Source organism: Lentinus tigrinus, assembly GCF_003813185.1.
Source record: "Lentinus tigrinus ALCF2SS1-7 unplaced genomic scaffold L226scaffold_1, whole genome shotgun sequence".
NCBI lineage: Eukaryota > Fungi > Basidiomycota > Agaricomycetes > Polyporales > Polyporaceae > Lentinus > Lentinus tigrinus.
This window is the reverse complement of record NW_027137910.1, coordinates 3,089,512-3,102,769: the sequence shown is the minus strand read 5'-3', so window position 1 is coordinate 3,102,769 and position 13,258 is coordinate 3,089,512. Positions and strand designations below refer to the sequence as shown.

General features: G+C 59.6%; 7 protein-coding genes across 7 annotated transcripts; 3 read left to right on the top strand and 4 right to left on the bottom strand.

The window, feature by feature from the left end:
- Positions 1–269: 269 nt before the first annotated feature.
- L226DRAFT_528900 (uncharacterized protein) lies at positions 270–986 on the bottom strand. The gene is made up of 3 exons (XM_067679482.1): positions 622–986; positions 385–515; positions 270–327 (listed from the first exon to the last, which is right to left on the bottom strand). Exons 1-2 carry the CDS (start codon positions 894–896, stop codon positions 419–421), a joined length of 372 nt encoding a protein of 123 aa, XP_067543344.1. The 5' UTR covers positions 897–986; the 3' UTR covers positions 270–327; positions 385–418.
- Positions 987–4,707: 3,721 nt separating this feature from the next.
- Positions 4,708–5,462, bottom strand: L226DRAFT_36949 (uncharacterized protein). The gene has a single exon (XM_067674296.1). It carries the CDS (start codon positions 5,222–5,224, stop codon positions 4,802–4,804), a length of 423 nt encoding a protein of 140 aa, XP_067543343.1. The 5' UTR covers positions 5,225–5,462; the 3' UTR covers positions 4,708–4,801.
- Positions 5,463–6,996: 1,534 nt separating this feature from the next.
- On the bottom strand, positions 6,997–7,613 carry L226DRAFT_36928 (uncharacterized protein). Its single transcript, XM_067674293.1, has one exon. It carries the CDS (start codon positions 7,514–7,516, stop codon positions 7,142–7,144), a length of 375 nt encoding a protein of 124 aa, XP_067543342.1. The 5' UTR covers positions 7,517–7,613; the 3' UTR covers positions 6,997–7,141.
- Positions 7,614–8,234: 621 nt separating this feature from the next.
- L226DRAFT_36920 (uncharacterized protein) lies at positions 8,235–9,462 on the bottom strand. Its single transcript, XM_067674292.1, has one exon. The coding sequence runs from the start codon at positions 9,238–9,240 to the stop codon at positions 8,425–8,427; it is 816 nt and encodes a 271-aa protein (XP_067543341.1). The 5' UTR covers positions 9,241–9,462; the 3' UTR covers positions 8,235–8,424.
- Positions 9,239–11,014, top strand: L226DRAFT_451651 (uncharacterized protein; the record flags this gene model as incomplete). The annotated part of the gene is made up of 3 exons (XM_067675025.1): positions 9,239–10,663; positions 10,743–10,839; positions 10,902–11,014. The coding sequence occupies 3 exons, from the start codon at positions 9,239–9,241 to the stop codon at positions 11,012–11,014; spliced, it is 1,635 nt and encodes a 544-aa protein (XP_067543340.1).
- On the top strand, positions 10,848–11,661 carry L226DRAFT_36940 (uncharacterized protein). The gene has a single exon (XM_067674294.1). The coding sequence runs from the start codon at positions 11,011–11,013 to the stop codon at positions 11,464–11,466; it is 456 nt and encodes a 151-aa protein (XP_067543339.1). The 5' UTR covers positions 10,848–11,010; the 3' UTR covers positions 11,467–11,661.
- L226DRAFT_36907 (uncharacterized protein) lies at positions 11,266–12,033 on the top strand. Its single transcript, XM_067674291.1, has one exon. The coding sequence runs from the start codon at positions 11,516–11,518 to the stop codon at positions 11,906–11,908; it is 393 nt and encodes a 130-aa protein (XP_067543338.1). The 5' UTR covers positions 11,266–11,515; the 3' UTR covers positions 11,909–12,033.
- The last annotated feature ends 1,225 nt before the right edge of the window (positions 12,034–13,258 follow it).

Here is a 13,258-nt window from a genome sequence, read left to right as displayed (position 1 = left end):
GTCCAGATGGGTGCGTTAGCTCCCTATTGAGTAATACGGGTCCAGGTTCGCGTTCTGACCGTTAAGACGACCTCAGAAGGCTGCCTGTTTACCAGGCAGATGGCCAAGAAGTGGCCTGAGCGGTGTCGCCACAACGACTTGGGAGGAAGACAAGGGTGTGGCGAGTGGGCGGAGGCAGGAAACGCAACAAGGATACCTCGCTTATAATGATGACGTAAGCAATATCATGTTGGGCGCATCGCACGCAGGCGCTTGAACACCTGCTCCTCGACTCAACGGGTTCGCGTCGTTTACTGGCAACGGTAGCCTATGACGCATGCAATCAAGGTGAGCCAGAGAATGTTTGTGCAAGTTGAACAATCTTTCTGACTTATGAGAACGAAGGCGAAGAGGGCAGTGCGGAATTCCACAGTGATCCTTAACGCGCCACCCGCCGGGACGACCGAACTTCATCATTGAACCTCAGGCTGGTGGTGGTCTCGAAAGTTCGCGCGCAAACGCATTGGGAGATGAAGGTACCTATTTTTGCTATGTATGGGCCTGACACTCAGAAGCGCGCCGCGCGTTGCGTGGGTTGCATCTACTAGTGGGCTAATGTCTGGCTAATGCACATACTTCTAGGCTAGCAATGCAATAGTATGGACGCTATGATCCTCAATCCACATATCTGGCGCATATGTACGTGACGTGCGGTCTGAAATGTAGCTGATTATGGGACTCACCCTGACAACCGCGGAGCCGTGAGGGAAACGTCCAGGCACCTTCAGGCCCCGCACTGCAGCTTGTCCGAACTCAACGGCGGTGATTACCAGCGGGATGAAACTTGTCAATGCGGGGAATGGCAATTGCTCCATACTCGGAACCTTCTCTGTGGTTCGGAGGTGTGGTAGTCGCATGGTGCTCTCGAATAAGCTTCACACCTTTCCAATAGAGCGGCTCTCATGCATCTTTCGTTGTCGAACCCTCTTCTCTACGACTATAGCTGCAGGCTTCTGTGAAGAGTTTGGAAACTCTCCAAGTTCAAACCTTCAAGTTGAACCTAGGCGGCCGATGGCGAGTCGAGCAAGACGGGCATGCCATCGCTGGACATGCCGCATTGGACAAGGCGAGCAGAAGAGCTGAGGCTGATCGTTGCGCAATTTCGCACGTGGCCTTACCAGGCGACATGGTCGAATTCGAGTTGGTTGTTCCTGCGCGATCCTGATGACACTCATTCATTGACGTTCGCATTGGAATTTTAGGTGGTGCTTTGCCAGCGCTCTACCGGATACGAATTATTAGGACTGTCAGACAAGAGTACTGGCCGGCCAAACTAGCCTTAGATGGCTTCGGTGGTTTGGTTAACTCTAGTCCACTCTACGTAGACGCTGAATCAAGGTGCCACGTGGGTACCGCTGCATTCGCCGAACCGTCTTTCTCACTTGTGCGATCAAAGGTTTGTCTGTACGCTACGTCCCAATATCTCATGCTCATACATAGCGCAGCAGGATTCACCACAACATAATTCAGATAGGACCACAGCTAGCAAAAGTCTGTTGCACTAGGCGAAGCCCTCGGGTTCAATCGCCGGTCAGGTACGTGCTAATCCATTTATGTGGTACCTTGGCTTCATCTCCATCAGAAAGTCCTGCATTCCTTAGTAAGCAAGCAACCTTGTCAACTCATCTTGCGGTCGTGTCGGCTAGCAATATGGATCAAGGAGCACGCCATGTCGGATATGATGCATTGATGACGGGGAGGATGGACCATTCCTCGAAGGAGATCTCGGCACTGTTATGTTTGGTGCGCCTTCGCTCGGCTATTTTGGACAGATTACCTTCGTTCTCCCAACCAGATACGTTTCATTTGTACGGCACACACGAGTCTACTGACCGCTGGACCTTCTCACCGAACTTCTCTCATCAGCCGCCCCATCTGTTGATCGATGGCGGATCGTCACCTTATAGGTCACAATTCAAATCCTGAGAAGACATATGACAATAGCGCCCTCAGACCTGGCGACTTCTACGTCGGGGAACGTCATGTTCGGACATCACTTTGTTTCCAAATTGGGTAAGTCCGTAATCTGTGGCCGGTATGAATTTCGCCAGTACTGACCTTGAAGCGCAATGCTGCATGATGGATCATTGGCAGAAGTGCTTCTCCAAAATGAAGTGCGAGCTCGGTTCATGTTCTAGCGCATGAGACCATGCGGAACACAGCTCCCTTGCATTTCTTGCACTTCGCGAGCCGCTCTGCGTTAATGACCGAGGTGAGGCGGAATAAGTGCCCTCGTCCCTGTTCCCATGCTTACCTGACTTTGCCGAAATCAGAAGGACAGAGGAACAACAAGACCTCAAATCACTGTCCGCATGCGACAGCCTGGCACCGAGCAGGCTGTTGGGTCGGTCCGAGGATCCTCACCCTCCATCCTACTGGCAGGTCGAGAGGAAAATAGGTCGCCCATCCTGGAAGAATGAGAGCACGAGATCCTGGTGGTCTCGGCTGACGCTATGTGAAAGCGGCGGATGAAGCACCCCAGCCCGCTAGTTCCCTGCATATGTGCACCTCAAGTCTCGCCCCACCGCGTCCAGGCGGTCGGGGTGCGTCACACGTTCTGACCTTCGTCTTCTCCCGCTGTTGCTGCCGAATGTTCGCATGCAGTTGCCTTCTCTCCGTATCTTGCAGATACGAGGTAGAACGGCGATAGGTGGTGTGTAGAGAGGTTCATATTTCTTTTCTGCAAGGTATGCAAACATGTAGACGCTTCGGCAACGCTATTTCCCGGACTTGGCTTACACGTTTCCGTCCAGTCATTTTCCAGAATGCTGCGCCGCCGGCCGGCCTGCTGTCATCTCAACAAACCGTAAATCGTCTCACGTTGTCTTCTCCCGCCCTCCTCCTGGTACGTTGCTCCGCCCAGTCCTCTGCTGCCAAATGCCGTCACAGGCGTCAGTATTCACTCCGCCGCTCTAGAATGTGCAAGCTTCACATCGCGGGAGAAACCGACCATAATATCTTTGCGTCCCTACGTCCGCTCAACGTTCGTCGCGAATTCGCCCTTGTCGTGTTGGTGTGAGCCCCCTCAAGTCGCCATTTTCACGCCATCTCATTCAAATGGTAACTGAATGTCCCGCCTTAGGTCCCCTACCTAGTTGATCCCATCGTCACCGTCAATTCTCACTGCACCAGCTCTGTTCTCGCCAAGACTCGTACGTGGCAAGTCTGACAGTGAGCGCCCTCTTTCTTGTGCGTCTCCGTGTCTTCTGGGCCAAATTACCGGGTCTGACAGGCTCTTCGACCGCAGGCAGGCCTAGCCTCTCCGGAGTCCCAACGACGACTACATATCTAAACCGCGACCGGCGATCTATCGCGCGCAGTATCACCGCAGCCTCGCAGGGTACCAGTTCAGCCTGATTCAGGAACGTCGACAGCGCAAGCTCGGAATCCGAAAAGAACCCCCATCTCCCCCCCCCCCCCCCCCCCCCCCCATACATTGCCATTCAGTAGCACTAGCAGGCGGCGCTTCCGGAAATCGACTCTCTAGCACGGTTGACACGCCACCCTCCGCCTAACAGCTCCAGCTGGTTACGGCACAAAAGCCCCCGACGCGCGCGCGTTCTCTGGGTTCGAACCTTGTTGGCGATTTTCGGCAGGCCCGAGGGCGGCTTCCGAGTCCGAGTCCGAAGTGCCAAGTTTTCCTCGGCTCTGGCCGAGGGCCTGGAGGTCAATTGTACCGCCGGGCCCTCCGAAGGCCAAAATTGAATGCTAATCCCAAACCAGAGCCGAAACCCAAACGGACACCGACACCGAGAGCAAGAGCAACGCTGGCAGCTTCCCGCCCGCACCTCGCACCTCGCACCCGCACGGGCACGGGCATCTCGTCTCGTGGCACGTCGCACGGCTACAGGTACGGCGTCCGGCGCGGTACACTTGGCCAGCGTTCGGGTGCGGGGTTGATGCGACCCGCGACACGTCCCACGCCCCCAGTGACGTCCAACCTTCCCCGCCTTGCAACCACAACGCGCGCACTGGTCCCACCTGCCGCCGGCCCTGCGCATATGTGCATACTATGGTACTTATCGCTGGCGGACCTCGGGCCGGTTCCGAGAGCGGCATTGGCCTCCCAGCCTCCCAGGACCGCCCACAACGATTCCTCACGAGATGATGCAACGCCGTCGTGTCGTCCGTTCTTCCATTCATGACGCGGACTCGCCCGTGCACGATGCTGGAATCCCGGATGCACGCGTGCTGGGATCGAGCCTGGACGTGCACCTGTTCACAGCGCTGTGCGTACCTGGCAGACTTCTACTCTTTTATCTTAAAGTCAAATGTTTGACTTTCTGTCGCAGAGGCACAGGCTAGCTCACGCTGTACAGGTACACGCACTCGAAAGTCCCGGGTTGGAACAGGCCTTAACACCAGCTTCACCAGCGCCGGCCGCGCAGCAGAAGCCTCCTGCCACGATGCCACGGTCCTACTACACGGGGCCCGGGCTCTATTGGCGACTACACGATACACGATACACGATACACGATACACGATTACACGATACACGATACACGATACACGATTACACGATACACGCACGCGCCCGAGCACGCCCAAGCCCGAGCCTAAATCCCGATATGTAACACACAAACCCGGAGCCGGCACCCTGATAGTTCACAGTTCACGGTTCACAGCGGCAATGCAGCAGCACTGGCGGCCAGGTACGGGACGGGGACAACCTGTACGCTGTACACAGTACAGTATGGGCGGCGTCGCGCGCCGGCGGATCCGTTCGAGCTCAGCATTGAGCCTCAAGCCATCAAGCCAATTGTCAAATTCGCGCGCAAGTTGCCAATTGCACGGTGCACCAGGCTCGTCCGCGGCGGCGGTATCGCCGGCGAGCATCCACTCGAGTCTCGCACAGCCGTCCGGAACACCTCAAACCCCAAAGCTCAAATCTCAAACCTAAAGTCCAAACGTCGAGGTGCTTCGAGTCCCACGACGCCCGCCCGCCCGCCCGCCCGTCCGTCCGTCCGCCCACTGCAAGTGGCAAGAGACAAAAGAGTGCGCCGAAGCAGTTGCCGGTGAGTACATTATACTCGCTTGAGTACACACTGCTGGCTACTGCGTCCAGACCTCGAGCGCAGCGTGCACACGGTGCACAAGCGACGCGCGCTCGCTCTCGCTCGCTCGGCGCTGGCGGCTGGCTGGGAGCCTTGCGAGCGAGGATCTGCGCCGCTCTTCGCGTCCGCATGCCGTGCGGGGCCGCGTGCCGTGCCCGTGCCCGTCTCGTGTCGTGTCGTGTCGTGTCGTCGGTACACGGGTGACGGTACACGGTACACCGATCAGTGCTGCAGACGCAGGCGCAGGCGGCGTATGTACAGTATGGGACGTCCTGGCACCCCAGGTCTAGGCTAGTACTTAAGCTTACTCTGCTCGCCGGCCAGGAGATCTGAGACTTGGGGGGGGGGGGGGGGGGGGGGGGGGGGGGGGGGGGGGGGGGGTACGGCGATACGGTGATCCGGCCCGAGGGTCGGGTCAGTACTCAGTCACCGTGGCGTCGTGGCGTTTCACGAGGCTCTCAGCCTCTGATCCTTGTGCGTACCGGGTGCGTAGTCAGTGGCAGCGGCGGCGGCAGTCTGGATTCTGGACCTGGGGTGTATGTGTGTATGTGTGTATTGTATCGATATCGACGGGCTTTCTGCATTCGGACGTGTCCGTGTCCGTTGTACCGTGTGTCCGTGCGTGCGTGTGTGTGCTTCAAGCGGTCGCTCGATCGTGTTTCGTATTCCGTGTGTCGTGATGGACTCAGTCGGTGGTACTAGTGAGTGTGAGTATGCGCATGGCATCATGTTCGCTGTTCTGCAGCGGAGCCCTAACCGAGTCCCTAGGCCCCCGGCCCCAGCCTCTATCGATGCATCACTCAGACTAGCAGCGACGATGATCACTGGACAAAGTAGTCGCAACTTGCACAATCACAATGCCGTTGCAAGTAGTGTAGATTGACCTTGGCCAGTAGTACTTATACATACTTATGATAAGTACATGCGTGCGTGCATACGTGCCCCTCCTCCGCGGCCGGGCGAGCAGCCTGAGCTTGACGTGTGTGCGGTTATCCGATGCCGATGCCGGTGCCGATCCCAATCCCGGGGGCTGGAAATTCAAACAAGAAACAAGAAACAAGAAACAGAAACAGGAAACGAGAAACGAGAAACAGGAACGGAAAGACAGCTTGAGAAACTGCCCGGGCGTGTGGGCGTGCGCAATTATCAACAATAACCAATAACCAATACCCATAGCCTCAGCACCGAGCACCGGGGGGAGGGAGGGCGCGCATACATACTGTACCGCAGGCAATTGCCTGCCGCCCGGCGCCGAGCCATGTGTGCGGAGGAGGGGGGGGGGTTGGTGGGTCCGACTGTGGTGGAGGCTCCCGGGGGAGGATACTACTAATGCGATTGCGGCGGTCGACATCTTTGCAGCCCTAGGTGCGGCGCCGGCGTCGTAGTACGCGGGCTCATTAAAGACGCCAAGATCTAGAGTCGAGACGCCGCACCAAAGAAGAAGACGCAGTGCACGGATGTCCGAGTCTGTCGACAGCTGCAGGCCGGGGCGTATCGTAGGACATCGATATCCTTATCCTTGTGTCCTTGTGTGCATGTGTGCATGGACGTGTACAGCACGAGCGACAGCGTCGACGCGGGGGGAGCTCGCCTCTCGAGCGCTGCACTGGTACATAGTTGGGTGGTGGCTGGTGGCTGGCCGGCGGGTGAGGCCTGAAATCAAGGAAGCAAGGGACTGGAACGCACGGGCGACGGGCGAAGACCGCTTGCGGCGAGGAGTCAGATAAGACGGGTTCCCTGGATGGTGGATAGTGGATAGAGGATAGGCAGGCTCGGACCTCGATGCTTGTATGACGGCGTGACGGGATGCACGCATCGAGGGGTGTGCGAGCTTGTGACCAGCCGAGTCTTCGCGCAGCGGCAGGGGGCCCGGTGTGTATGTATCAGTACTCGAACAACTCGAGTGTATGGCTGTCTCGGGTAGCATGTCTCGCGTAGGGATGACTCAATCTCAATATGAATTCACGAGCCATCGATGCATGATGCACGATGCATGATGGCCCATGGGATCCTGGGACGTCGCTGTCCGATGGGGCGCGGGCCGCGAGCTAGCAGTACACAGTGCACATTAGCGGTCGGTACTGAGTGGTGGGCTGGTTCTGAGGAAGAGAAGGGTGGCGCAGGGGGTCGGAGGGGTCGTGTCCGAGCACGTACTGGCTGGCGTTCACGTTCATCTGACAGTGCGTCGACATCGATATTACTATCACCCTGGCCGCTGGCGTGAGTGTGAGTCTGCGTTGACGCGAGCTGAGCGCTGAGCGAGGACGTGTGGTAAAGAGACCGGGAAGAAGTGCTAGTGCTAGTGCGACACTAGCGGGACTGTCCGAGTGCACGCGCTGCAGGGGGAGCTCGAGTCGTCTCCGGTGTGACGGGGTTTGCGGGCAGTTGCCGTTCGCAGGCCGAGGAACGGTGAGTACGTGCATGATGGGTGGCCTCGAGTTTGCAGCATGGACGGCCGGGCTGCAGCTGGGCCGAATCCGCGGACGGACTCGGGCGGAGCTAGGTGCCGTGACGGTGCTGCTAGCAGCTAATGCACAAACCTGCGGCTGAGCTCGGCGTAGTGATGGAGGAAGGGTGGGATTATTATTGAGAAAGCGGGGTCGAGGCGGAAGGGATCATGACGGATCAAGGATGGATGGATGGATATGGGAGGGCAGGAGGAGAGGGGAACGCGGGACGAGTGTGGTGCGGAAGAGGCGTAATGGAGGCGGCTTGTGCGAGACTCGTGGTGATGGGATGGTGGAGGAGGGCCAGACGGATGAGGCGTGAGTGTGCTTCTGAGGTGTTGTGCAGCTGCGATGGCTGCTACTGTACGAGTACGCCTTGCGCATGGCTGCTAGCGGGGCGGCGTGCGTCATCGAGCCCATTCCGGACGGCGGGGGCGGGGGCGGGGGCCCGGGCGCAGCTGCGAGACTGGACAGTCCAACTAGGCGCACCGGATGCGGGATAGCCAGATTGGAGCGCGATCGGAGATTTAGGGTAAGTTAGCAGCAGCGAGAGCTTAGATCGCTGGGAGATCGCGCGGAGAAGGCCATCGATATCGGCCGCTCTTGTCGAGGCTCGCCACAGGCCTCCCGGGTCACCTGCGCATCCCCCGCCCAGAGCCAGAGCCCGAGCCAGAGCGCCAGCAGGGCCGCGGCCAGCGCTGCCAGAGTACTGCTCGGCCGTCGCGTCCCCGCCCAGCGGGCGCACGACGCGGGGGCTGCGATGCGTGGGGAGGGCGGGCAGCGAGGGCAAAGGCAACAAAGGCCCGGGAGGGAGCTGCCAATCAGGGCGGGCGCCAGTGGGACTGGAAGAGGGAGCGGTGGCAATGCGCACGCTTCGCACTCGCTCAGGCTCTGCTCAGACTCTGCCTGCGCGTCAGCGGTGCGTCCTGGCTCAGGCTGTGTGCCCCGACAAACGCGTCTGTCCGAGACTCACACTCGCTGCACAGTACGGTCGTCTCCTGCACAGTCCCTGGCTGCCCCACCTCTCTTCCTCCTTCCGCCTTCTCCCCTGCCAGTGCCCCGCCCGACCGCTGCCCCCCGTCCCCCGTCCCCCGCCCCAGGCCTGTGACAGAACAACAGCGTACCGCTCTCGCTGCACAGCCCGCCGATCCAGTACGCATCGACCCCGTGCCCCCGTTCGCGCTCCGCCGCCAGGGCCCTTGGTATTTCTCGCAGAACGTTCTTACGACATTACGACCTCGACGTCCCGTTCCATTCCAGCCCGTCCGCCCGCCCGTCCGTGTCCCCTTCGCTCTTCCGTCCGCTCGGAGCCTTCTAGCGCATCTGCCCTTGCCTTCGCCTTCGCATTGACACTCGCATTCGCATTCGCAGCGCGTGCGTCTGCATTCTGATCCTGCGACCCCGAGCGCCATTGGAGGTGGCCGAGACGCGGGCCCGGGACTCATTACGGTGCTCCACGCAGTCGACCGCGCCCCTCGATCACATCCGCCGCGCCGTTCCTGGAATACCGCGCTGGCCATTGTCTCCCTCCCATTGGCTCCCCCCCACGCCTCCGAGGTAAGGGCCTCCTTCCATATTTGTCCCCCGCGCGGTTTATATACATAAGCCGTCTCTGCCTTCATCCGTCCATCCGCCCTTTCAGCCTGGACCACAACCCGACCTGTCCGCTCTTTATATTCCCCCCACCCCGCCCCGCACATGCTCTCCCACCACCACCGTCAGCCACACATGGACGCCGCAACCTCCGTCCTCTTCCACTTCCCCCACCCGCCCTCTCCCCCGCACCACCAGCCTCTGCATTTCTCCTACTTTTCCGATCGCGCTCCTGACCGCCGCGCCTCTGCAACCTCCGCCTCCTTTGTCCGCTCCTCGGCCCCCCGCCAGATGCAGTCCTTCTCCTCCCACTTCCTCCCCTCCGCATTCCGCTCGACCTACTCCCTCAACTCCTCCTCCTCCGGCTCTGCATCCTTCGCCGTCGGCCCCAGTCCCATGGGCTCTCCATACGAGGTCGCAGAGGCCGATCTCCGCTCCTCCACCCTCGCAAACAGCGGCAGCGGCGGCCCTCAGCCGTACTCTCCCGAGCAGTACCCGTCCCAGTCGTGGTCCCAGGTCCCAGAGCAGTCCCAATCGCAGTACGCAGACCCTTACTCTTCTACCTCCTACGACCTCCCTCCGCCCGCATCCTCGTCCACCTCTGCGGACGGTGCTTACGCCCACTCTCCCGTCAAGGCTGAGGACCAGATGGAGTCCTACACTGCCGGCATGTACCTGCCGCCCTACGCCGACCACCTCCCGTCCGCAAACCACCTTTCAGACCAGCAGCAGCAGTCTCCGTCCTTCTCGTACTCGCTTCCCCAGTACCACTCCGGCTCACCGTCGCAGCAGCCCATGGCATACGCATACAGTCACGACTCCCAGCCCCACGCGAGCGGTTCGTCCGAAGTGGCCAACATGTCTTCGTATATGCTTGCTGCCCCCGGTGCACAGCTGCAGTACCCGGACTACCCTGCCGACAGCGATGTTCCCCGCTACGTTCACCCTGCACAGGTTTCGCCCGCTATTTCTCCCAGTTCGCCGTTCGCACAGCTCCAGGACGTCGCGCAGAGTCAGAGCCTCGACCCGCGATTCACCATGAACAATCCCATGCAGACCATGGGCGGCGGCAACGGCGGCCCGAGCCCTTCGGAGGACTTCGATTTCGACAGCGGCGGCAGTGTCAGTGGCGGCGACTCGCCCTCCATGACGAATGCTATCCCTGGGGCGTCCGCGCCTATCCCAGTGCCCGCGGGTGGTTCAGAGCGCAAGCGGCAGCGCTCCATCAGTTTCACGAGCTCGTCGGAGGATGACTTTTCAGCAAGCGGCGAGTCAGACCACGATGAGGACGATGACGAGTTTGTCCAGGGCTCTTCGGGCTCACGCGCACACGCACGGCGACACGGCCAGGGCGACTCCGAGTACGTTCATGGGATGGGGAGCCCGTCGACGTCCACCGGCTCCGGCTCCATGTCCGTGGGGGGTCGCCGGCTCGCGCCGCCGGTCCCCGTGCCCAACCTCACGAAGAAAAGTCGCGGCCGGAGGGTGCCGACTGCGCAACAGGTGGTGTCCGAAGGGACGGTACAGAAGGTGCGTAGACGTCATTGCACCTGCTGCTGCAGGTCATCTCGTCATTGCAATCGGCCGCTAACGCATTCTGCATCAACAGCGCGGGTACATGTGCAAGGTGCCCGGGTGCGGGAAGTGCTTCGCCCGCGGCGAGCACCTCAAGCGGCATGTGCGTAGCATTCACACGAACGAGAAGCGTGAGTAGGAGCAGTTCATCTGCGTCTGTGTGTGCAGGGACTGACGGCTTCATTTTTCGTAGCGCACAAGTGCCCCTTCCCAGGGTGCGGCAAGGACTTCTCGCGGCATGACAACCTCGGGCAGCACATGCGCGTGCACAAGGGCTTTAGTGCCCCCAAGACGGGACGGCCATGAGCCGGCTGCATCTGCAGGCCCGGTGTGATTCGTCTGTCTGCGTCCGCTCCCCCGTCACTTGTCCTCCCGTGTCTCTCTCAGGGTTTAACGTTGGGTTAGACGGGGGCGCCGGCCGGCGTCCCCGCATCACGTCTTGTCACGACTCGCGACGACCTCTTTCGTTCTTCTTCATGCTCGCAAGCGTTGTGCCGTCACTGTTTATTCCGTTCTTTCCGATCTTCCCGTTCTTGGCCGTTATGCCTACCGCCCTTGCCCTTGCCCCTTCTCTGCTCGGGTTCTTGGTTCAGGTCACAGGTTTCAGGCTCCGATTCCAGGTTCCAGGTTCTTGTGTTTGGCGATCATTATTCCCAGTCAACATCGTTATACTTTTCTTTCTTCTTTTTGTTATGTCGGGTTTCTCCCTGTCGTGTCGTGTCGTCTCACGTTGGCCCCCGGCCATGTTGTTGTTGTAGTATCTCCGCCTCCCCATCCCCACGACGACTGCATTGGACTTTGTGTATCATGCTCCTGCCTGTATCGCTTATCCCGTCTCTCTCCGTCTCCCGTCTCGTCTCGTCTCGAGTCCGGTCCCTGGTGTCTGTGTCTGTGTCTGTGTCTGTGTCTCTCTACTACTGCTGTATTCATATCACTATCCGTATCCGTATCCAGAGCCGACTCGGCGTATCGTATCGTATCGTATCGTATCATATCGTATCATATCCCGCCTGGCCTGGTCCCGGTCAACGTCCATATCCCCGTATCAGTATCAGTAGCATTCCCCCCCACCTCCACCACCCCCCGCATCCGTCCATGTCCCCACTGTCCATATTCGGTGTTATACATATGTCACCCATCACTCATCATGCATCATGCATCACTCGCGGTGGTGTCACTGTCACTGTCATGCATGTATAGTCTGTATAGATTATGTTTACGTTTATGTCTTGTCAGTGTCGTGCAAAGCTCGAAGCTCGCGCCGCGTCAATGCTTCGGTGCCGGACTCGACGTCACGCCGCGTCACGACTCACCCACCGCACGGGAAGCACTCGGCCGTTGGGACACGTCGACCCGGAACCGCCACGGCGAGTCCGTGACGTTGACCGTTGACCGTTGGTTCAAGGTTGGCCTGAAACATCAGGCTGTTTGCACGTTACTAATAACTAGTCTAGTCCCGTCGACGTTGGGCTGACGAAGCCGCTGCCTCTCGAGTCTCCGGACGGACCTACATACAGTAGCATAGGCACCGGGCCCACCCTTAAGGAGGAGGATGTTGAAAGTTTTGACCGCGGCGCGGCTGTGAACTTGTGTTGGCTGACTCGATGCTTTGGCTTTGGCTTTGGCTTTGGCAAGACCGTGAGTCGTGACGTGCCCCGGGACCGAGCGTCGACAGCTCGACCTTGGTCGGCGCCACGCCGACTGGTACTTGGGAGTCGCAGCCACCGACGCCCGGTCACACTGCAGCGTATTGCCGCGCTGGAGAGAGCCCGCGCGGGCCCGTCCGGGGCCTGGAGTCTGAGAGGCCAATTGTCCAGTGTCAGCTGTGGTTTCGGGCTGAGGTTGGCCCCGGAATGCGATCCACCCACTGGCACCCACTCCGCTGCGTACGTATGCGCGCGTATGCCTTGGTATTTTGTGCGCCGTATTTATTGTAGTGGCTGTCACGGTGCAAAGCTTAAGTACATGCATGTGCTGGACGAGGAGCCGCTGCAGCGGGCTGGAGGGTGCCCACGATCGAGAAATCGAGAAATCGAGACGGCGACATACTGACTACTGATCGAGAGAGCACTGAGCACTGCTCGAGTACTGAGTGTGTTCCTGGGATCATCCATTTTGAGGCGGCGTGCCACTGCACAGCCTATTGCGCTCGCTCGGTCGAGCCGCGTCGGTCGCAAGTGGGCGGACCATGGACCGTGGACCGTGGACCGTCGAACATATGGAACGTTCGAACCCATCGGAGGCGGGTGAGGGGAGTTGCTTTTGGTATGTATTGATTATTGAGTTGTCAAAGATGAGCCGTGCCACGCAAGCCGTGGTGTCTCCGGATCCCCCCACCCCCTCCAATACGCACACGATTGGACGTAGCATGGAGGGGGACGGGGGGAACGGACTGCATGGTCCGTCGAGATCGAAGGGCTCGAGGCTCGAGACTCGAGACTCGAAGCGTCCCACCGGAAGGCCCGACGGTGGGTGGGTGTCCGCAGGGCCGCAGGCACCAGCCCGCTCGCTCGCTCACTCACTCGCTGCGCCCCAAGCTCAAGCCCAAGT

Coding starts and splice junctions, on each gene's coding strand:
- L226DRAFT_528900 (XM_067679482.1), bottom strand. CDS start 896: ATGCGACTACCACACCTCCGAACCACAGAGAAGGTTCCGAGTATGGAG. Junction 516..621: donor CATACTATTGCATTGCTAGC/CTAGAAGTATGT, acceptor AAAAATAGGTAC/CTTCATCTCCCAATGCGTTT.
- L226DRAFT_36949 (XM_067674296.1), bottom strand. CDS start 5,224: ATGCGGACGCGAAGAGCGGCGCAGATCCTCGCTCGCAAGGCTCCCAGC.
- L226DRAFT_36928 (XM_067674293.1), bottom strand. CDS start 7,516: ATGCACGTACTCACCGTTCCTCGGCCTGCGAACGGCAACTGCCCGCAA.
- L226DRAFT_36920 (XM_067674292.1), bottom strand. CDS start 9,240: ATGTGCGGGGCGGGGTGGGGGGAATATAAAGAGCGGACAGGTCGGGTT.
- L226DRAFT_36940 (XM_067674294.1), top strand. CDS start 11,011: ATGAGCCGGCTGCATCTGCAGGCCCGGTGTGATTCGTCTGTCTGCGTC.
- L226DRAFT_36907 (XM_067674291.1), top strand. CDS start 11,516: ATGCTCCTGCCTGTATCGCTTATCCCGTCTCTCTCCGTCTCCCGTCTC.